This window comes from Clinocottus analis, unplaced genomic scaffold (genome assembly GCF_023055335.1).
Source record: "Clinocottus analis isolate CAN_PGR_092001 unplaced genomic scaffold, fCliAna1.0.p SCAF_24, whole genome shotgun sequence".
Lineage (NCBI taxonomy): Eukaryota > Metazoa > Chordata > Actinopteri > Perciformes > Cottidae > Clinocottus > Clinocottus analis.
Genome location: NW_027175976.1, coordinates 7,761,442 through 7,785,638, shown reverse-complemented (window position 1 = coordinate 7,785,638; position 24,197 = coordinate 7,761,442). Strand labels below are relative to the sequence as shown.

General features: G+C 46.2%; 1 protein-coding gene across 3 annotated transcripts in view; it reads right to left on the bottom strand.

The window, feature by feature from the left end:
• Nucleotides 1-23,958, bottom strand: part of LOC137793995 (neural cell adhesion molecule 2-like) — a 208,539-nt gene extending 184,581 nt beyond the window's left edge. For all 3 annotated transcript variants that reach the window (XM_068590505.1, XM_068590503.1, XM_068590504.1), the window contains exon 1: nucleotides 23,773-23,958. In XM_068590505.1, the coding sequence (XP_068446606.1) occupies nucleotides 23,773-23,824 (52 nt within the window). In that variant the 5' untranslated portion in view covers nucleotides 23,825-23,958. The remainder of the gene's footprint in view (nucleotides 1-23,772) is intronic.
• Nucleotides 23,959-24,197: the final 239 nt, after the last annotated feature.

The window sequence follows — 24,197 nt, the reverse complement described above, 5'->3', positions numbered from 1 at the left end:
TTTACACGTTGGCTTGTTGCTGATGAAGATAGGAATGTCTCCAAGTCAGCCTGCAAGAGGAGACGACTACTCGCTCGCTCCTGTTATGCAGTCGCTTGGATTATAGGTGCAAACTCAACAAGTGCACATCTGCTGCCTGGGAGCTGTCACAACATAACATATGTAAATAATATTTATTTAAAAGGAGGCGATAAAGCAGGCCTGAGGGAAAGTGAGGACACGATGAAGTGAATACAAATACGTCGCCGCAGAATAAGCCGTTCACATCTTGAGCATTACAGCTTGGGAACATGTGGAGGCAGGATTTGTCTTTTCACACTAAAGTTCAAATGAGGTTTCCGCATGTGTTTATGAGGCAGTTCTGTGGCCGCACTGGTCAGCTCCCAGATGCCAGTTTGTGGAAGTGTATTGCATCATAACACTGAAAAAGGCTCCCATACCTGTGAGAAGGCCCAGACCCTGTTAATCATGCATTGCTGGGCACTGAGCAAATCGAGGGATTAAATGTCTCGCTCAAGGGTACATGCACAAAAGTTGCTGATTGAGGGGAAAACATTTTTCCAGAAGTCGGTTTTCGCGACGAGTCTGGGATTTAGTTCATGTGCAGAAAGGGGGAATTAAAGTCTACACACCGAGGATGAGAGACAAAGGCTCTTATCTCCCCGAAAGAGAATTATTTGAATATCAACACAGGATCCCGTCGCAGCGACGATGAGACATGGAATATTTGTAGGTAGCAGAAAGGAAGACGGGGAAGAATAGGAAGAGAAAGAAGGGGATCAGGGACACACTCACTGACTCAGATGGGTAAATAAGACAAAGGCGGGGGAAAGAAAACCAGACGCAGGCTGAGGAGGGAAAATGAGAACGAAAGAGAATGAGAGATTTAGTTTTTGACAGGCGGCAAAGAGAAAGGCCGAGAGAGCGTGAAGGCAGCGGCTCATCATTAGCGCCGTACCTCCCTCCCTCTTTGTCGCCGACAACCGACGCAGCCATATCTGCATCCGAGCATCTAAACGTTATCGAATGGCCCGCGGAGCCGCCGAGCGGAGAAGAAAAGGTGGAATTGCATTCCAACGCCTCCGATTAAGCTGATCAATAACGGCCTGTTGGGGGAAAGGCAGATGGAGAGTCCGGGGGGGGGGGGGGGGTGGAGGGGGGGAGGGGATAATAATGGAGGGATGATGGGGATGTGACTGAGGGAGAGAAAAGACAAAAAGGCGATGGACGAAGGAAGAGGAGAAGGAGGAGGAGGAGGAGGAGGAAGAGGAGGAGGGCAGTGCAAAGTCAGACAAAGGATGGATTGCACGAAAGAGGGAGGAAGAGGGAAAAGTTTGATTGGGGCAGATGGGGCGGATTATTACGATGCCGAAGGTAGAGCTGAGGAGGGCACAGGTGGAGGGAAAAGACAACATGTCTCCTCTCTCCCGCCGTCGGTGATTTCCCCAGAGAGGAGGGGAGGCGGCAGGGAGGAAGGGGATTCGCTCGTGGCTGAAAGTGTATCCGTCTGCCTCGTTGCTTTCTCCTTCCCAGGTTTCACTCTGTGTAACGGCATCCAGGTGGACCGGGACAATATCAATATGTCACATCAAACAAGGATTTTCACTGACGCTCAGCCTCTTTCGCACAATCTTAATGCGGATATCTCCCCCGTTTCCACTTGTGCCGTCTACAAACGTCGACGGAGCCATCAGCGCGGAGGATAAATTACGCGCTAACCGTCCTTGTGTGCGGGCTAGCCGTCAGTTAGCTTGTGCTCTGTTTGCTCAACCGCGAGCTCGCCGCCTGAAAACATGCAGAGCACACAGCAAACACCGGAATAGAGTCTGGGCGTGCGAGCGGAGAAGCCATTTCATGCCCAGTGAGCGCTACAGGTGTTCATCTGAATATCCGTTTACACACACACACACATATATTTAGTGTCACGCGCATGAATCAGACGGCTCAAAACACATTTTTAATTCCAGCTTTTAAAGTCACATCTATAGGAGCATTAGCATAATGTATTCCCATCCCATCAACTATCAAAAACAACAAGAGCTGCATGTTGTTGCTCATTCCCGTCCAATTTAGATAACCGATTCATCGGAGTGCGCACAGGTCTGGGCTCAAGTTCTGGGCTCAGGGGGGCGGAGCCTCACCGGCTGCAGATGCACATCGCCGCTCTCGCTGGAATACATGTGTGCAAACATGCGTCAGTGATTTACTGCTGGAGCGGCTGTAACTGGGGAGAGCTTGCTGGCAAAGGAAGAAACTTCTGTTGAAGAGATATTGCACTGCTGTGAGATCCTCACGCGAGATCCTCACGCTCACGACCGAGATATCTCTTTGATTTGTCGGGGATTTATTCATTTTGTCACAAACAACACCATGAGAAAATAAACAAACATAACAGAGATAAATGAATATCACAGTGCAGCTACTCGGCTTATTTGACGCCTCCACCTATATGATATTAAACCTTTTACAAAGTTACCAACGTAAAATGAAATATGTACGAGGCGGATGACAAAAGAAAAAAAACAAAAGAAAGAAACTAGTGTCATTTCAATCATTCTTCCTACATTACCCACAATGCAACTTGAAGACCAATGGAGTTAGTAACGGCTCATGTAGCCTTTTTCCCAGATGACATCACTGGAGGCGATTCATGAGATTTCACACTCCTCCTTCTGGAGCCACAAAAGGCTTCAAAAACCTTTTTTAATTTCTTCACATACGAGCACAAAATCCACAATTCTCCTCCATGACACTGAAGTAATTTGCTCTCGTCTTCCTTCACGCTCCTACGACCTTGACCACAAAACTCGGAACTCAAGGTTCATTTTTTTGGAAAACTCATCCTGCTGACGTTTCTGCAGAACTTCACACCGCCTTTCTGAAGAGAACCAAGAACGTGGAATTTGTCCTCAAAGGACTCACTTTGTGCATTTTCAAGGGCTCCAAATAGTTTTGAAGGAACACGTGACACCATCCTTGAGTACGTCTCAGAAAAGTCTCCAGATTGAAAGAGAAAAAGAAACGGCCGTCACTGAAATGGATCGCGTCATTGCAGTTAAAAACAACCACTGTGGGTTAAATGAGGCCGTTTAACCCCGAGGCTGCGCTGTGTGCTGGAGGAAAACCTTATTAGCTTTTGCAAATGACATCAGTCGGTTTGTCTGTGATTAAAAATCTGCATCTGTACTTAAGTTCTAGTCTTTTTTTCTTTTTTTTTTTCCTCATCTCCGCGAAAACCCAAAAGGGAAGTTTTAATAATGAAGGTTGTGTGTTCGGTTCCTCGCAGCTCAGCCGTGACGGGATCTGCTCTCTGATTGGCTGTTTGCCAGGGTGTAGGGAGTGCGGGGGGGGCGGGGCTTTTGAGACCTCTGCAGCACTGAGAGCGCTCCAGATGGCTGTGATTCATGGACCTCTCAGAATGGCGGGGACTAACGAGCGCCACGCGACATGTGTTCGGGACGGAGGGGCCGTGTTCGGCCATCGCTCCCGTCTTTGAGGAGGGGGGTCTCGGACGTTGCATCATGAGCACTGACGGACGCCAGTAATCCATCTGCTGCGTTAGATGCAAGCGGATCAACACAAGAGGCGAGTCCATGCGGTTAGGAACAAAGATTTATCTGTAGACATAAGCACTCAAACTATTTAACCTGACGGCATCAAGCTCTGTTTTCTGGATGGTTAATAAACCCGTACTAAATTCGGATTATCTCCTCAACCACAAGGTATATTTGAATGATTTAAAAAGGTATAATATACAGAAAACCATCGGGAACATGTATCAAATGTTCATGTATGTGTTACTGGTATATTGGTTTATGAAAAGGAACAAAAGAATATATAGTTCGCAAGAAAATTATTATTAAAAGTTGTCTTTTCTTATCGTAACTATATTTGAATGTAATATATAACATAGCTCTATATGTTACGAGTTTTTTTAATAATAATACAGGTACAGTGCACATGTTGAAAACATTATAATCCATTCCACATCATCTCCAAACAGTCCAATCTACTATTTGATGTTGCTAAATACCCCCCTCCATGGCCTTCCCGTCTCTAATCCCACGTTAATATTTTTGTCAACTACTTATGTGATTACTGAGCTATTTGCACAGCAGCAGAGATTATTATAGTTACCATTTTTATAGTAGATCAGTGTAATCCCATTACATGGATGTGTTGCTCCTCCGCCCTGGCATTTTTTCCCACCCAGCAATGTGCCCCAGGTGCGCATTAGCAGAAAGGTTAAATCGATGAAGCACGGTGTATTCAAAAATGGCAACTTTTTTGGAGGAATTTTTAAAAAAAATCAGCGCTGCTTATAAAAATATGTTTGTTTCCTCTGATAGTCCCACGTAATCCCCCCCAAAGTGAAGCCAAACACGTACGTCACAAAAGCGTTGATGACATTCACCCGACATCAACCCCGTGCTGCTTTCTTGCAGCTAAATGTCATCAGTCACGAGCCGCCGCCGCGCGCCGGAGCTACAATCTCTTTATTTAATACGAGACACTGTGGAATTAAACGCCTGCCAAAGGAAAAGTTTGAATTCACGACAAAGCGACGTTACAATAGACAGAGTTTGGACTTGTTTTGCATCATTATCACGAGTCTTTGACCCTGTAGGTAAAAAAACACTTCTATGCAGATGTGTTGCAACGCGACTAATTCCTGCTTCTTGATTTAATGTGAGGACATTTTTATTTTCCCGCTGGCGCCGTACATAATACGTACATCAAATGGAAATACGACAATTTGATTAGAATAAAAATATTTTCTTGGCAACACCCAGTTGCCGAGCAATCGGCGGAGGTTCCAGGAAGTAAACCGGTCCCGGCCAAGAAACAGTCTGGCACAAAACCCCCGTAAAAGCAGCTGTGTGACGTTTTTACACACTTTGTACAGATTCAATAAACAATCGGTTGCTGAGCTCCAGAGGCGCTGGTGGGCGGATCGCGTTCTGCGTCACGCCTTTATGCTAAGCTACGTTAGCCTGGCGTCACATGGTCAAGTCGATGTTTATTGATCAGCTGAAAGCATAAAAAACGTCAGTTGCGAAAAAGTGCTTTGCTACCATGAGAGGGGAAACGGCTGAGAGCCTGTTAACTGTGTCTCAACGCTTTTATTCAACACGTGTATTAGTTCAATAACACATCCATGAAGCAAAGAGATTCACCAAACGTATTTCTGAGAAAGATTATCCACAGACAAAGCTGTGTGACGCGCCGCTCTAATGGATGTACAGGAAAAGGTCTGCAGAGGATAGCTGTTGTGCATCAGGTCAGCAAAAGGTCAACTGCCTTGGTAAGTGTCTCCTGGTGTCGCAGGAGAGGAAGAACAAACGCAGGCCTGTTAAATGGGGCGTGATATAGAGAAGCCGAACGTCTGGCTCAGAGTTTGTGCTCTCGTCTATTTAGGAGGAAACATGCTTGATGGAAGCGCGAGGCAACGCGGACTAAAGGTGTGTTTTGCTCACACACATTTACACACAACTGTGACAGACACACACACACATTTACAATGAAGATGTCTATGAGGAGGACACGTCTGGATTGGTTCCAACACACACACGGTATTGCCTTCATGCTCATGCAAAACCACACACACACACACACACAGACAGACAAACACACACACGCACACACACGGTATTGCCTTCATGCTCATGCAAAACCACACACACACGCACACACACACAGACACACACACACACACACAGAGAAAAGCCGAGACAGGTAGAAACCACAGTGAGATTTCCTGAATATTTCATAATGTTTTCACTGGCCTGTCAGGAGTGTCGGAGAAGCACTGTGTGTGTGTGTGTGTGTGTGTGTGTGTGTGTGTGTGTGTGTGTGTGTGTGTGTGTGTGTGTGTGTGTGTGTGTGTGTGTACGTGAGTGTATGGCTATTGGTTTTCAGGCGGTGCTCTCTGGAGAGCATGTGGCCAGCATCTCCAGTCAGTTCATCAAGGCTCAGTGAGCAGGGAGGTCACATGAGGTCACATGAGGTCACATGAGGTCACATGAGGTCACATGAGGTCACATGAGGTCACACAATACTATACAATACTGGGTAAATAAAAAAATATAAATATATATTTGAAATAGAACAGGAAATCAATACATTTTGCATATGCAAGACAACATCTTGATTTCAAATGTTATTGTGTTACAGACAAAGAGTTTGTTGTTACAAGTTAGCTCAATGTGGAAATATATTTAAAACATGTTCACAGTTATCTGACACTCTTCACATTGAGTTTTTGATCCATTGTTAATACTCAAATATTGATCACTGCTGCATTACATTACATGTTTTATTAGTTTCTGAATTACAATTTGCCATCCATGCACAACAACTTGATAGCACAGTGTGTTTACATCTGAACAATACTTTCATAAATACTCATATTATGTTTCACTGGAAGTTGATAAATGACGATATTAAAGTCGTGGCGGTGGCTGCTTCTCCCTGTGGTGATATGGATCTGTTTTCAGAGCTAATATTACTTAGAAAAGATACGCCTCCAAACAATAAACAATAGGAGAACAATACATTAGCGGGTCAGGTTAATGTTAATAAGTCACTATTCTCCTTCAGACAGTACTCTTCTCTGAGCGATGGCGGTATTATATGACCAGTGAAAGAGAGTGAAGGAGGATCTGCTGGAGAGGAAATAGAAGACCACGGTGCAGCGTCACCAGACCATAATATGTGCTGGGAAAGCTTGTTAGAAGACCAGCGAACCCACAGCTGTGGTGGGGTTGAGGTCAGCCTCCTCCTCTTCCTCTCTCGTCCTTTTATCCCCCCTTCACCTCCCTCACCTCCTCCCCAGACTCTCTCCTCTCTGTTTGTTTATCTGCTTGTTACTCCCTCCCTCGCTCCCTCCATCCCTCCCTCCCAGTAACAGGTGAGTTCCCAGAACTAATTACAGGAGGCTTTCCCAGGGTGCAGCGGGGGCCGAGCTCATTTGCAGGCGGCGGTGAGTGCGAGAAGGCTGTCTAATAACATTTTCTACCGCCTGATTAAAAACAGCCCATAAATCACTTGTTCACATGGGTCTATGCGCACACACACACACACACACACGCATGTATCCACACACACACACACACACACAAGCGCGCGCATGTATACACACACGTGCACAGCCGTCTCGAATAGAGCCATCAGCCACATGTTTTTAATACGCATTAAAATACTGTACAACCAATTTGACGGCCTGAAGGACACACACACACGTTTCCTCTCACGACCACGGAAAGCCACCGCAAATGAGGCTGTTTACACGTTTATGAAATGTAGATTTTATATAGTTTGCATGTGTGCAACACGTCCTGTTTATTCTTCATTCATTTTGTGATGCGTAAGCGATAATGAGTGAAGGGTGGCGGCGAGGAGCCTCCATGCGGGATGCTGGAGGTCAAACTGTTCAAGCTCAAGTTGACACCATCGTCTAGAGCAGGAATGTATTTTTCTTACAGGAGCAGCAGCGTCATCTGCATTTTGGGCTGAAAAAAACTGAAAGTTGTCTTTTTTTTTAACTAAATGATTGATTGTCTATTTTTTTTTCCCTCTCTATCCGGTGTGCTAACTAAGAACGGTTTGTTTTTATTGATTTTATGCAAATTGGTTGAATTGATCATTTATGACACGTTCTGGCTAATTCAAAGTAGCTCATATTAGCATCCTGCGCCAGCAGCGTAGCGACGCTTAATCCATCTTGCTTTCGCATTAGTTATCCACGATATGGTGCTTGTGATGAACATAAGTTTGTTTATCGACAGATTATTGTTTGTTGTGTTTGTTGACTAGAAGGTTCATGCTTATTTCAATTCATTTCCTGCTGATTGTGGAGCCTCATGGCTCTCCATTCAGTCTCATCGAGTATTCAGTCAACTGGTTGGTTCCAGTGTTGTGGCTTCATATTTAACTGGTTTGCAGATGTGTATCGTTTCATTTCCACCATCCCGTTGACATCTGACAGCCAAACTAAATCAACAACCATTTTAATATTTGTTTTTAATTGCCAGGGCCAGACAAAGAACGTTTCATCTTCCAAGACGAGCATACATAAGTGTTAGCTGTAGCTCATCTCCAGCAGCGCAGCACCCGGTGTGCACACACACACACACCAGTAACTGATCCATTCAGGTCTTCTGGCGCTACAATAACCCAGTCAGTAGATCGCGATAGCATCATCGGCCCGGCAGAGCACACAATGGCCACACTCTCTCTCTCTCTCTCTCTCTCTTTCTCATCCTCGCACACTGACGCAGGGCCTCTCGCATGACTCTCACACACACAGACACTCACACACAGTGTTGACTTCAATCCTGAGGTCAAAGCACATGAAAGGCTGCGAGCAGACGACGGATCTGTGTGCAGATAATTACCAGCGACCCCATCTCACCTACTGAAGTCCTGCCACACACACACACACACACACGCACACACGCAAACTTTCAGCCAGATGGATTCACTTCCGGAGACGGATGTTGAAACGGCAGCCGGCGAAAGAGCATTGCAGGTGTCCAAAAATGTAGACGAGAGTGGTATCTAAAAGTGGGAGCAGCTGATCTCTCCGTCTGCTCCGGACGTCATGCTGCTGATGTTTTAGGTCGGCGCTCGCGCCCCGCTTGACGCAAACGCACACCCAGACAGGCGGCGCACCGGGCTCACGCTGCGTAATGGCACATTACTCTGGGATCGTCAGGCCCTCTAATTGATTCTCCCGTACACAGACGTTCACATTTCCACAAAGAGCCCGGCGCTCGGCGGCGCTCCGCCGACCTCACGGCGCTCGCCGGTACAATTTTGCATTCTTCGCAGAATCCCCCCCCCCCCCCCCCCCCGACGACTTCTCACGGAAACCGCAGGAGTTCTGCGAGACGCCGCAGATGGCTGAGCCCGTCGAGCGCCGAGGCCCTGAGCGAGCATCTCCCCCCCTCTGTGCCTGCTGATGGACTATCGGGCCTTCTCATATTCACTTGTTGAAGTCTGGACCCCCCCCCCTCCTCCGCCTCTCCTTGCCGGAAGATTATGATTGGACTATAATCGCCGGCTAGCCGGGAGCTAGATTTTGATTCCGTGCTTGAACTTTCCCTCGTCCACTTATCTGATTTTCTTGTCACATGGTCGGACATTTAAATTACAACCTTTTTTTTTTCGGGCTAATTATCTCGACATCTCGAGCCGGTTTCGCGTGGGCCGTGAGATTGAGACCCGGGGAATCTCGAGCGTGTGCGTGTGATTTCTGCCTGCACGCCGGTGCGTGTGTGTGTGTGTGAGTGCGTGTGTGTGTGTGCGTGGATTTGCATAAACTTGTGCTGATGCAGGCAGATACGGGCACTGCATCTTCACTCAACGCGCTGAGCCTTGAGCGAGAGGGGGGCAAAAACTCAAAAAACAAGCGAAAATCAAAGAGTAAGCAAAATCCTGAAATAAATACGCTCGCAAACAAACGCACACAGACGCAACACGCACACACACACACACACACACACACCCTTCCCCCTTCCCCCATATAACTCATTTTCCACTTTAGCAGCTCTTTGCAAGAAGCGGATTTGATTTACACACAAATAGTGTCAGACTGTGCAGGCATCCGGATGACCTATGAGCTTCACAATCAGCTCATATCCTCGGCACACACACACACACACACACACACACACACAGTGCTCAGGCACTGAGGCACCAGAGTCACGTCGTCCAGATCTATAACAGGAAAAAAAAAGGCTCCGCACACAGACACACACACACACACAGTGAAAACCACAAAGGGAGCGGTGTTTCCTGCTACGTGGTTAGGTAACAGTCATAACAGGTGCCCTGAGTTAAAGAACAGACTTCCTTCTGTCCTGTTAATACAAAGTAATGGCCTTCATCATTTATATACCTGGACCTTCTGCCCCTCTGCAGGAGGTATATATAATGAACGATCTGTTGACGCCCCGTCGGCTGCGATGAGAAAAGCCGTGCCGCTTCTACTGCACACATTTTGTCTCGTCGACTCAATTTTAACCAGAGCGGCAATTGTTTGTGTGTGTGTGTGTGTTTTTTTTTCCTCACCAGATCACTCTCCCTGTCCCTGGGGTTCCTTGACAGCCCCCTCCGGTGGACTGGGCGGAGAGCAGCGATCAGTATTCATAAAGCTAACGGATACTTGTGAAAAAGGAGGATCAAAGTGAAAGAGAAAAAGCAAAATGGTTTGCTCCGTTCCCAGACAATAGATCAATAAGGCCGGCCTGCAGTGCACGGCATCTCTCTGGCAAACAACACGGCACAAACATCAAAGTGGTCGCAGTAAAAAACGGCCCTTTTTTTCCCTCTTTTCATGCCACATAATAAGAAATGCATTGCTTATATAAATATGTTTTTGAATGAACCAATGTGAGGATTGTGGGGAAAAAAGTGTTCAAGGAATCAACTGCAAAGAATTCTTATAATGCGAATAAGTGTGTTTCCTGTACATTCTGGGGTTGTTTGGTCTTAAAGGATGTAAACTTTGAGATTTTTGAAGTATACAGCACCAGTAAATATCAGTAAATATCAGTATTTCATTGTCAACTAACTAACTTTTCTTAAATATCTTCCTGCGATAGAGGCATTATGGAGGAGACAACTTGAGCTCAATAGAGCAGGAAGAATCAACAAGTGTCACTTTTGACTGTTACTGCGTCCAACATTGGGAGTTGTTGACAGGCACTCTGGGAAATAACATCAGCGTCCTTACATGCACAAAAACTTAACGATCCATCCTGTGGGAAGCATAAACGTCCGTAATAAATTGCACGGCAATCCATTTGAAAGTTGTTAAGAGATGACCGTCATCACGGTTCAGAGGATACACATGAACACACCATTTAAAAAGGGACCATGAACAGTTAATCATGATTAAATCTCTTTAAAACGCCTTCTGAATCATGACAAAACACTTCAACTCTGTAATTTGAATATTTCTAAAAAGCACTATTGTGCAAATTGTTCAACTTAATGCCACGAGCAAATATTAGAGCCAGTTTTTTTTTCATTAACACTTTGTGACAAACTATGAATGGGTACTGTATGTTTTGTGTCCAGTGAGTTGAGTGATTAGTCATTGTGTTAATCCTCGCTCTGAGGCCCGCTGCTGTGAGAGAGTTGGGTTGCTGTGTCTAATCTCCGGCATTGCGAGGATAATGATAAGAGTAAAGCGGGCCTCCGGGGCGCACCGCTCTCCACGTTTGTCACCAGGAATTACACGCTGTTGTCAAACGGGTGCAGCTTTTCTTTTTTTTTTTTATGGAGGAAGAGAAACAGAAACGTTAGGATGCCCTCAAAATGCGTAGGCCAATACGTCAGCGCAGGGTGATGAAATTAAAACATTCCCACGTTTTTTTTTTTTTTAAAGCTTTGAATGATTCATCATTCAAAGCGTTTCCCGTCGAAAATATTACCGCAAACCCCGTTGGGCGACCGGGAACATCGGTTCGCAGGTGGGGAAACGGCGTGCTGTGGAACAATCACACAGGTTATGTAGGGGGTCTCCTGTGGAGGTGTGTGTGTGTGTGTGTGGGGGGGGGGGGGCGTTCGTGAACTCCTCATTTCTGTGGCGCTTTATGGACCGTGACGGTTCCAAATGAAAGTGCCCGACCAGGTGGGAGTGCTCTATTAATTTGTGGCTCAGGCCGCCTCCCATGGGGGGGGAGGCGCCGAACCTCCCCCCCCCCCCACCCCCCCCACCCTTCCCTTCCCATTTTGCAGCTTCCAGCGAAGCTTCTTGTTGCTTATCGACTGGGGAGCCGCATTGCAATGTTTCTCCACGTCCGCGCGGCTCTCTTGGCTTTTTTTTTTTTTTCCTTCGCCTCAAGTGCCGCGATGATCTATCATTTCTTTGGTCGCCCTGCCTCAGACTCTGCAGGATGGATGAAAGGCAGCGTGAAATAAAAGTAATCTTGCTTCTTGGAGCAACATGCTGGAATGCACTCTGTTGCGATACAGCATGCTCCGGGAAATCTAATCGGGTTCGGTTACAAAGTCCACGGCGACGGGAATATCAAGCTAACAAGATGGCAGCGGGAGAGTTTTGTGGGTTGCCAACTTCAGATTGAGTCTCCCAAATTGTAAATTAGTGTGATACAAACAAAATATCCTAGCTTTAAATAGCATATATATCTATCTATACTATATATATATATATATATATATATATATATATATATATATATATATATATATATATATATATATATATATAAAATCAAACTATCAACTGGTTCCACGAAAGCTTCACAATTTGAAGATTTTCAAAGAGTTTGTGTGGAAGAATGAGACAAAATCTCACCTGAGCAATTCAGACGAGTTTCTCACAGGAGGCGCCTTGAACTAACAAAGGCTTTTGTACCAAGAATTAAATAAATATCAGTCAGCGCAGTCAATACTTTTTCCCTGTGTCATTTTCACATTGTTACACATAACGGGTTGTTATCGACGTCTGGTGAAAATATGTCAATAGCACCTTTGGAAATATATTTAGTGAGAAAAATAATGACGTATTCAATACTTATTTCACCCGCTGTATATATATATATATATATATATATATATATATATATATATATATATATATATATATATATATATATATATATATATGCTGCTATAACAAAACGACAACACAACAATCTGTATAATCTGTCTCATGAACAATTGGCAGGAAAACGTGGTCGTGACATCTCCACATCTCTACATCTCTACCTATCGCACATCATATGTGAACAGTTTGTTTTTCTGGATGCTGAGATTGTGACTCGGTCTCCTCGGTGCTCATTACAATCAGGCTCTATCGGCAAGAAACTGCTGGCTGTAAATGCATGTGTGTAGCACGCAGGAGATCACAAGGCTCTCTCAAGACTCAAGCCCTGGAGCATATGCATTCACATGAAAGCCAGCACTGGCACTCTCCCCGCCAATCTTGATCTACCTTTTACTATGCACAAACAACATGTATGTGGTCCAATTAGGGACAAACAACAGTGATATAGGGGGTTTGACTGAGGCAGGAAGTGAGTGTGAGGACCATACGATCAGTTTAGGAGAAAGAAAAACAAAGTTTTGTGGGTAAGACAGTTGAAGTCTCTCCAAAAATACCCTCAGCTGAGTCCCTCACGTGGGACCCAATGATTTCAAAAAGGCAAAGAAGGACTGGGACGGACACGTGAGGAAGCATATTCCACCCGGAGTGCATGCGCGTCAGCAAAAGAAGCTCACTAAGTAAAGATAAGACAGCTTCTTTAATTATTGAGAACTCCTTTGTGCATTCCCATGGAGGCGCACGTCCTTGGGACCGGCGCGAACGGTGGGCGGGAACACAACAGTCCCAGGGCGCCCACATTGGGAGTAGGCCAGCTCTGGAATGACTGGAAGTTGTGCAGATACACAAAGTAATTAAAAACACGCCTACAGTTTGTCTGCTGCGCCTCGCGAGTGCTCGCAAGACGATCATTATTGCTTTGAGAGATAATAACACGCTCGACAGAACAACCCCGAAAACGGCTTTACTTCCAAATTCCTGTTCGCCGAAGAGTCGAGCAACATAAAATCCATAAGTGTTAATAAGTACATTGAGCGGCAGAACAACAAACATCGTTAGCTTCCCGAGCAAACAGCATTGAGCGCGGCTGCGACACGAGGTGCTTTCCCCGTTGGGGAGAATCGGATATCTCCCGCACAGATGCCGGTGATGAGACGAGTGTGGGAGGACCACGGAGCAGAGTGAGCACATGAAAAGGCGAAGGAAAGGAAAGAGAGGAGGGAGGGGAGTCAAATGAGAAGAGATGGAAACAAAAATAAGCTAGCCCCCATTGCATTAGGAGATTCCTTTTGAAGATTGCCGGGCACCGAGAGGCAATCAGGAGAGCAGAGGCTCTTTGGCCTCTCCACGTCTCGAGTGTCCGTCCTCCTCTTCCTCTCCCATCTATTACGCACTCGCTCCCTCTCTCATCTATTCCTCATCAAGTACCGCCTCCGATAAACAAGGATATTGGCCACCGGGCAAGATATCTGAGAAGAGTGATCCCTTTTCAAGATGGTCTCTGCGCCAACGAATCGCCGCAAGGACACTGCACAACCGGAAGCCATCTTATTGCTGCAAGTACCAGCGGGAGGAGGTTAAAGCAAGGATACGGCCTCTCCCTCGCAGGCTGCGTCCCAGCCGCTCTTTCAGGAGACAATTGTGAGGTGTGATTGGCAGCGGGGTTGATCTCCTCAGGCGGGTCAGCAACAGGAACACACAGCTATTCACTTGAGAGTCCATCAATCACAATTTGGCTTAATTAACCAGCAGGAATGACAAGCCCGGGGCCCCCTGCCTGAATGGGTACAGGGAAATGTGATAGATACAATACAATACAATACAGCGCGAGATAATCTAATACGGTAAGCCCAAAGGAAGGCTCGGACCGCGAGGCCAGCAGAGAAAAGAATACAAAGCAGTTGATGCCAGCCAACAGAGGGACCGCGCACAGAGCAGTTAACTACTACAGGACAGTTTTCACTTCCATTTCCCTCTATCACTTGATTTTAGAGCACATTTTATTTATCGGTGCTGCTGATGTCATTAGCTGAGCTTTAAACAGGTTGGTGCTGCCGGCCCTGGGGTCCTGGATGCTGACCATGTGAGCTTAACGTCTCCAGTTTGAGACCTTTTTCTCTGTCACAAATGAAGTCAAAACAGCTGAGAAATGCATTTAAAAACAGAATAGATAACATATTCCTCTAAGAGAAAACTCAATCGCATTTTTTAAACTCTAATAAATCAACTGGGGAAACTATCTCCTGAGGATCTTGTGATATGATGAAAAACGCTCCTAAAGCGACTAAATGGATCTCGTGGTGCGATTGTTTCGTAAACAGTCGCACCACGAATTTTAGGGATGAATTTCAGCTGCAATATAAAACCTGAGATTCGGCATTAAAGCCAAACTGGATTCTGTTTCCAAGGCATTCCTTTAAGATATTGAAACGTTAAATACTATTACATTTTAAACAAAACTGCATGAATAAACCAGTCGGAAAAACTGGCAACATTTCGATTTAGAAACGGATTATTTGAAGGAAAAATAAAAAAATAACGAGCAAACCTGACACGAAACACTTCAGACAGTCGATGCAGATTTTTTGGTACTCGACAGCTTTTTGAAACTGGCTGACGCAGACATATTTTGGTCGCAACAACGTGAGCAATAAGGATCACTACAAACTGTAATTATTCAAGTTCCTTCACACACATTGAACACACACACACACACACACACACACATATATGCATTCAGGAGTGGCAAGCCATGATTTTACACCGAGGGCCTTCAACCAGTGCAGAGCCGCTCCACCAGTATGACACATAAAAAAAAAGGAGGCATCCTCGTCTGTCCGCCTGCCCCCCCCCCCCCCTCCCATTAGCGTCTGCTAGCCAGCGCGGCTACAATACCGCTAGCTCCTTTCCATTAGCCCGCGTGGGCGAACGCTCACTAATCGACGCAGGCCCCACACATCCAGCAGGAGGGAGGTTTGGAAATATTGTTCTTGGGCTGTCAATAGAAGCTCCTCTTCATTATGAGCGTCTCAACGTTTGCACATTCACCTGTCTGTTAATCTGTCATGCGGCTTCTCCTCCCCGTCACCCGTCTGTGTCCATCTCACTGCCTGCTTTAAGTCCAAATCCCATCTGTCAGTGTGCCGGTTCCCCCTCCGCCACACACTGCACCTGCTGCAGTGCATCAGTCCGCTTCCATGAAAAAGTCATTTTAATGACGGCTCATAAAAGAGGTTTCATTATTTCTGTGTGTGTGGATCTGCTGTGCGGCCTCTTACACACACAGTGTCGGCACCGACTCACTGCCTATCCCAATTTATGCATCCAATTTATCCGCAGACTTCTGGTCTCTCCTTTACTTCCATGCAATCTGGTTGCATTCTCCACAATAGGATCGCCGTTTAAGGTTGTTGTTCCAAAACGTTTAATTACTGTTTTCATCCCGCCAAAATAGCCATTTATGTCTTTAAGTCATAATGATGAAGTAACTTTTAGAAAATCAAAGAGCTTATAAGGGTTTTCTTCTTCATGCCAAAAGTCCCATTTAGGAGTATCGCCAATTAATGACGGTAGCCAAATTATTGCATTTACATAATGGGGTTTAAGCGCATTGAGACAATAAAGGAGATACATAACACATGCACTTATAAGCACACAACATCACCATACGCAAGTTCCTGCATGATTAAGCCCATTTACCACAAAGTGCTGCTGTTACATTGCTGCGACAATTTCAAAAGATCCTCGAGTGTTTTAGACTTTGGAATCCTCTACCTGCCTCATGATGTAGTACTGCATGATGTAGTACTGCCTGATGTAGTACTGCATGATGTAGTACTGCCTGATGTAGTACTTCATGGTGTAGTACTGCATGATGAAGTACTGCACGGTGTAGTACTAGATGGTGTAGTGATGATGGTGTAGTGCCTCATGATGAAGTACTGCATGATGTAGTACTGCATGCTGTAGTACTGCATGGTGTAGTACTGCATGGTGTAGTACTGCATGATGTAGTACTGCCTGATGTAGTACTGCCTGATGTAGTACTGCATGATGTAGTACTGCATGTTGTAGTACTGCATGATGTAGTACTGCCTGATGTAGTACTTCATGATGTAGTACTGCATGGTGTAGTACTGCATGATGAAGTACTGCATGATGTAGTACTGCCTGATGTAGTACTGCATGATGTAGTACTGCCTGATGTAGTACTGCATGGTGTAGTACTGCATGTTGTAGTACTGCATGGTGTAGTACTACATGGTGTAGTGATGATGGTGTAGTGCCTCATGGTGTAGTACTGCATGGTGTAGTACTGCATGATGAAGTACTGCATGGTGTAGTACTGCATGATGAAGTACTGCATGATGTAGTACTGCATGGTGTAGTACTGCATGATGAAGTACTGCATGATGTAGTACTGCATGGTGTAGTACTGCATGATGAAGTACTGCATGATGTAGTACTGCATGGTGTAGTACTGCATGATGAAGTACTGCATGATGTAGTACTGCATGGTGTAGTACTGCATGATGAAGTACTGCATGATGTAGTACTGCATGGTGTAGTACTGCATGTTGTAGTGCTGCATGTTGTAGTGGTGCATGGTGTAGTGATGATGGTGTAGTACTGCATGATGAAGTACTGCATGATGAAGTACTGCATGATGTAGTACTGCATGATGTAGTACTGCATGGTGTAGTACTGCATGGTGTAGTACTGCATCTTCAGTTGCAACTTCAGGTTTTTTTTTCACCATGTAGCACTGCATGGTGTAGTACTACACAATGTAGTACTACACCATGTAGTACTCCATTGTGTACTATTTATAGGATATGCATTTGGCAACACTGAAATGTCAAAAAGCTTTGTGTTGTCTTCAACACATTACATTTAATTGTTTAACACTTGGCAGGTGTACCGGGGCAACATCTTTCCAAAAATATTCTCAGTGTCAATTGAGAAATGAATAGATTTGTGTCAAAACGCGCTCAACTATCTAAAGCAATGTGTTGTTTCAGGTGCAATGTCATGCAAAGGTGAAGAGACGGTGCAGAGGAGAGAGAAGTGTTCTTGTGAAGCTTTAATCCAGACTCATTGTGTTGTCTTCAGTTGCAACTTCAGGGTTCTTTATGAGCATGAAAAACATGTATTCTCCTTCTTAATACATGATGTGACATGACGTGACCTCGGTGTTACGCTCATAACACTTGAGCTCCCAGCAGAAGAATCGCTGCTACTTCAAACCGTACAGAACATAATTATTTACCTATTTAACTCTGCTGCTTTAACTTAAGAAAGATTGCATGAATTAAGTGAACGAAGCCTTTCAGTCAGGACGTCGAAGCAAGTGAACGGTCGCTCCAAAGACCTCTTGGAGTTCCTGCAAAAGCTCAAACTTAAGTCAGGAACAGAAGAAATGCACATTTGAAAAAAATGTTTTCTCCCATAAAAACATATTTTTTTCCAGAAGATCAACAGATCCATAGAATTCTAAGTATAGAAGTAATATCTATATTATGCTGTATCTCGCAAGTTCACAACACTTTTGATTAAACACATCTAACGACACCTTTAACCTTGCCGCTGCCATGCGTCACACAAACAGCAATATCAACTTTCATAATGAGTGTCACTGCGGGGAAATAAATCAAATTGTGATCTCTAGAAAGCTGAAAATGATCATTTATATTGATTTAAAATAGGGCATCTCAAAGACTCAGAAACTATGATGTCGCCCGTAGGGTTCTTTAACGTCTTCAACCAACCGGACCAGCGGTATCTATGCATAATGTCAGAGAAGACTTTGTCTAAATGTGACAACTTCCACATGATTTTGCTTCGGCCGGCTGTGACGCAAACCCCGATGCTTCCTCCAGAGCCGCATCGCGGGAGGGAGGGTTGAACTTTACGTGGCTGCATCTGTAGTGATTAATACGGTCTAAGTGGGTCACTCAAACCGCACACGGCCCGAGCTGGAGTGGTCCTCCAGCTCCCCTGCCATTTCTCTCCTCCCTCTGTTCTTCATTTAATCACCCCCCCCCCCCCCAAAAAAAAGGTGAAGCTGCAGAACCGAGCGTGCTGCGTCCCCCCGTGAGAGGACGGAGGCGCAGACCGCGACAGAAAATAAAAGTGAGCTGCGGTCCCCGTCATCCATCTGTCAGTCAGCCAGCGTGCCCACTGACTCTGTCGCGGCCCTGGCAGCCCGGCTCGGCCTATTAGCCCACTAGTTAGACCGGCATTTAGACTGGCATACGCGGGAGCCAAAGGGTCCCCGGCTTGGCTCGCATTGAACCGCTGTAAAACAGTGGAGGAACCCACAGGAGCACGCTGCAACATGCAGCAGCTGTCTCCTCCAATCACGTCAGTCTGGCCTAATTTGATTCCATCTCGACAGGATTCAATTACATTTTATTAATTTTGGCACAGTGCGACTCCATAGAGTTCGATTCAATCTCCAGCAATGCAATTTGACCAGACGCAATCAGATTCACTTGAATTGGATGAATTTTAAAAAATATAATCTCTTCCTCCCTCTGAATAAATCCTCTCACTGCTCGCGCTCGCCTTCCCCAATTTTTTTTCTCTTTGCCCCTTTTCACAGAATACAAAAGAGCGGCGCCAAACCCGTCCCGCGAGAGGACCCCGAGCGCTCGCTGCGTCTCCGATGTCTTGGCTTCTGGTCGGGGGAGACTCCCCGGGGAGAACATTAGTCACTTCCACGACAATAATGGGTAATTTGAGTGGAAATGGGTCGAATATGGCAAGAGGGCATTATTGTACGTGCTGCTCTTTTTTCTCTCTCCATTCGCTGCGAATAACTGACGGTTTCTCCAACAAAAAAAAAAAAAAGCCAAGTGTTCTTTTTGTTGGGGAAGTCATCTCTCTTCTCAGTCTGCGATTGCCTAAGTTACTTAAAAAGCCCCAAATGAGTCATTACAAGACCACATATCATCTTCCAGTCGGTATGAATATGAGTTCTTTTAATCCCTGATGCTAATCCTGCGAGCTAACCTTGAGCAAGGCACCTCATTTCTTTCAAGGCACAGCACCGAGGCTGGCCTCTGGACCTCCTGATGAAGTAGTTATTTCTTATGGACGAATTAAGAGACAATGGGCCCCTGGGCACGGTCGCTGTCGTCCTTTTGTGACTTTTTTGTAGGCGTTTCCTGTGTCTTTGTCATCGTTTTATGTCTTCTAGTTTTCATTTTGAGTTTCTTTGTCGTCATGTTAAATCTTTGTGCTGTTTTTGAGGATCTTTGTGGTCATTTAAAGTGTGTGTTTTTTTTGTTGTATTTTGTCTGTTTGAGTTGTAATGTTCTTTTCAAGTCTCTTTGCGGTCATTGTAAGTCCCTTTGTGGTTGTATTTTGTCTCATTGTGATCATTGTGTGTCCCTTTGTGGTTGTATTTTGTCTCTTTGTTGCCATTGAAAGTCACTTTGTGGTTGTATTTTGTCTCATTGTGATCATTGTAAGTCACTTTGTGGTTGTATTTTGCCTTTTAAGTCACTGTATGTCTCCATGTATTCAATCTGTGTTCTTTTCAAGACTCTTTGTTCTCATTGTATGTGCCTTTTGTTGTATTTTGTCTCTTTGTGCTTATTTTGCATCTCTTTAGTTCTTTGATGGCTGTTCCACTTCAAACACAGGCTCCAGTCCAGTAATTCAGTAATCCAGCTCTAGTTATACATAAATGATAGAGTTATACAAGAAGAATATACATGAACTTACTGGAGCTGCTGAAACCAGGCTTTCAAGCGAAGGTTAAGCCGCACAGCCTACGCCTTCATAATTTAATAAGTGCAGCCTTTGAGATTGGAAACAGATAGGAAAATACACGCAGGCTTGTGTTTCATCTGGACGACGGCTCCTTCCCTTTCGGTCTGATCTGACAACAGCCCGGCAGACCAGCTGCTCGGCAGGACTTCTCTCATCCATCCCGGTGTTGAGAAGACCACGCTCTCCTGCGTGCAGTGTACAAATCCCATGCTTACGCCCCAACTTTGGCGGATTGAGCGCTAAAGGGCACACATGAGAAATCAAAAGCTCGCAGGCAAATAAATAGCATATCCATAACACTGAGATTGCCCTTTGTACAATGCAGGCGCCTGCTGACTCTAGTCGTTCCTTAAATTGATTTCTCAAACGCCGCTGCCTCGAGGGGCCGATTCCATTTTCATACATACGCTGGCTTCTCCATATGTAAGCTCTCCGTCCGAGTCTATTAATCAAATAATGCAATCAATTTCACCTTGCAGGAGCGGGACACGAGCCATTGCTTTCGTCAACAGCTTTGCGTGTCTTTAATGGGAGTTTGTGACCGGTTGTCGCACGGCGTCAGGTGTACCTTGCGCGTCACGATATCGGCGGCACAGAGATGTCGGACGGATGTTTCTCAAACGGGAAAAAAAGAAACGCTCCCTTGCGAAGCTAACGGTGCGAATTTCCGGATTGAGGCCTCGTACGGCGGCGCGCGTGTTTTTGGTGAGCGTGTGCGTTCACGCGAGCGTGCACATAAACCAAAAGTACAGGATGTAAGCAAACCTCCAACGCGAGGTTTTAAGCCCAGGCTCACGGTGCGACGAGAGACACTGGAGCGCAAGAGCATAAATCTTTTAAACCCCAAGCCACTGACACCCCCCCTCAGAGATACAGCGAAATATCTTAATTACGCCACTTAACGTCACGTTGGCAAGTCCCGGGTGAGCCCAAGGAAGCATATAATTCCTTGTACTGAGCATCAGGAAAAGCCAAATACATAAACCTTCAAGGATGCATACTCAGTGCAGGGGAGACAGTGTGCTGGGACTTCAAAAGCAGGGTTGTTGTTGTTTTTTTTCTCCTCCAGGAGCCTGAACACTGAATATCTGCAGTGATAAGTGCGGCAGGAGCCGGGTCACCTCGCCCACTCCTGTCAGGAAGCAAAGCTGTTGCCAAAGCTGAGTGGTGAGAACCAGTGAAAAACCGGACTGGTTCTCGTTTCGCTGGTGGTTTAGCGTTCACTCCGAGGCCCGACAGCGAGCGCCGAGCATCCTCCAGTACGTATCCCGTTCAGCTCGGATTGCCTTGTTATTCCCATTACGGCGGGTTCACCGTCTAATGGGTCAATTTGTGTGGACTTTGCGATCATGAAAAACATGATAGGAATGTAAATTGGTTGGTGGTGTGATGTAACACGACTGCAACAAAGGGAAAGTAACAAAGCAATGAATATTCCAGTTTGGGCTTGTGGACAGAGTCGTCTCTTTGTCCTACCTCAGTGGGATTAAGTGTAATAATACATGAAAATGCAAGTCGCTGACGCTCTGTCTCTCTCATCTTCCTCTCGGTCATAACAGCCGTTTCTAGCACTTGTATTGATTGAACCGGTGGCAACATAAACTGCCAATAAAGAAAAGTCCTGTCAGGATGCTGAGATGATCCAACTGTGGCACAAAGCGTCTTCATGTAGATGCTTAAAATCTATCTTATTGATGGTCTGCTGCTGTTTTTATGCCACAAAACCACTCAAACAAAGACACCACGTGGACTTTGATCCCAGGAGGCAGCACCTCAATGAAGACTTCCCTCAGTACAAGTTCAAATCGTGCATGTGTAGCGTCAGAGGGAGCTGATATTAAAATTCATACTCATTTTTTTTTACAGCTCTTCAAGAGGGGTGGGAGAGGGGGGGGGGGGGGGGTATGTGAAGCCTACTGACAAATGTATCTATGATTCTCCACTTTTGCTTGAGGACCCTTTGAAGCCTCCTCAGAGCCCCCCCCCCCCCTCCTCCTCCCCAGCCCTCCTTCTCCTCCTCCACCCACACGCTGACACCCACCGCCATGACGAGCTCCAGCAGAGAGTGAAGCCCAGTGGCTTATGGCTTCACTCTTGGCACCACTTTGCAGCGCTCTACCCCCACCTGCCGTTGTGCGCCAGCAACCCAGTGTGGCCAAACTGCACACACAAAAAAAAGAAATGTCCGTCCAAAAACTCTGGAGACCTTTTGTTTTCTTTTATCAAGTGGAGAAAAAAAAATACAATCTCGACTCCTCGATGCGCGTGAACTTGTTGCATAACATAAAACCTCAAATGCGCGCGCGTTGACACGGAGAGAGACGCGCAATCATCTCATCCTCCGGCCTGCGAATCTTTTTTGTCGCCACCAGAAATGGATTACTGGTGCGCGTGTGAAGCCACAGGAGCTCGCGTGCACGCGCCTCGCTGACCAGGACGCAGATAGGAGGGAGGCAAGGTGTACGCGCCTTCAATCTATGCCCTTCCAGCAGCACTCAGGTAACATCTTCATTGTGTGTGTGTGTGTGTGTGTGTGTGTGTGTGTGTGTGTGTGTGTGTGTGTGTGTGTGTGCGCGCGTGCAACCAACACACACACACACACACACACGGGTGCGCGCGCAGCGACAGTCCTAACCCATCTGGATCAGGTGCGCCACGCACTTGACGCGCAATTAACGCACAAGTGTCCCTCTGCTGTCACCGGTGCGGCTCATATTCCCCCGAAAAACTTTCCCGTGGCCGCGTCGTGCGGCGCGAGCCCGCTGTTCTCACGCACGAGACGCAGACACCGAGAGGAGGACGCCTCGCCGCGAGAATACAGCGATATTAGACACAGGCAGAGTGGACGAGAGAGCGAGAGGAAAGCAAGAAAGGCGGTGGTCCGAGCCCAACGGGTTCAGCATCGGGGATAGAGATGCTCCATGTGTGATGCCGGGGGAAGTTTTATACAATGAAAGCTTCTCTTTGCCAATAAAATGCACGCGCCAGAACAAGGCAGCTGCTTTTAAAGATTAAAGAATGCATAAATAAACAAACAACCAAATTAAGCCATATCAGATGATGGAGAAAACTGTGTTTTTTGTGTTGTCCGGGGAGTGCAGAGTGTGTCTCTCTACAGCTCAGCCACTCCACACACTAAAAGGACCCCGTCATAATCCCCCTTTTCAGTAAGAAAGCATTCTGGCCCCTGCGAGACGTGCTTCAACTACAAAACAACGTCCAGTTAAACAATCCAGCCCTCTCTCTCCCTCCCTCCCTCTCTCTCCTCCTCCCTCAGCCCCTCTCTGCCTGCTGCAGATCACGATGGCAAAAAAAAAAAAAAAAAAATGCACTCAACTTGTCCACAAAGTCACCAAGCTCAAAAGGGGTTTCCACGCACCCCCTTCGCTTTTGCGCTTTGCGCGCGTCCCTCTTACCTTGGCTGCCGCAGACGAGCACCCCGAGGAGATGGACGAGTTTGAGCATCATTGTCGGGCAGGTTTGGGGCTCCCGGATGCTGCTTGCAGCTGCTGTAAAAAACGACAAGGGCGACACACTCGCTCGGCTCCGTTCATCCGCCGTCTTGGGCTCCGCTGGCGACTGATCTGCCTCAGCTCCTTTCCTTTCCCTTCCTTCCTATGCGCGCGCTCCCGCTCGACGCTCGTCCACAGCGCGTGCTCTGCGCTGAAGACACCCCCCCCCCCTCCCACCCCTCTCTCTCTCTCACACACACACACTCCAGCATCCCTCCTCTCTTTAAGGCTGTCGATGAAAAAGAGACAAGAAAGCAAATCAAGACGCGTTCAGGTTCATCGGGGCTTTGTCGGATGCTTTAAAACATGCGGTGAAGTTGGAGGCGTGA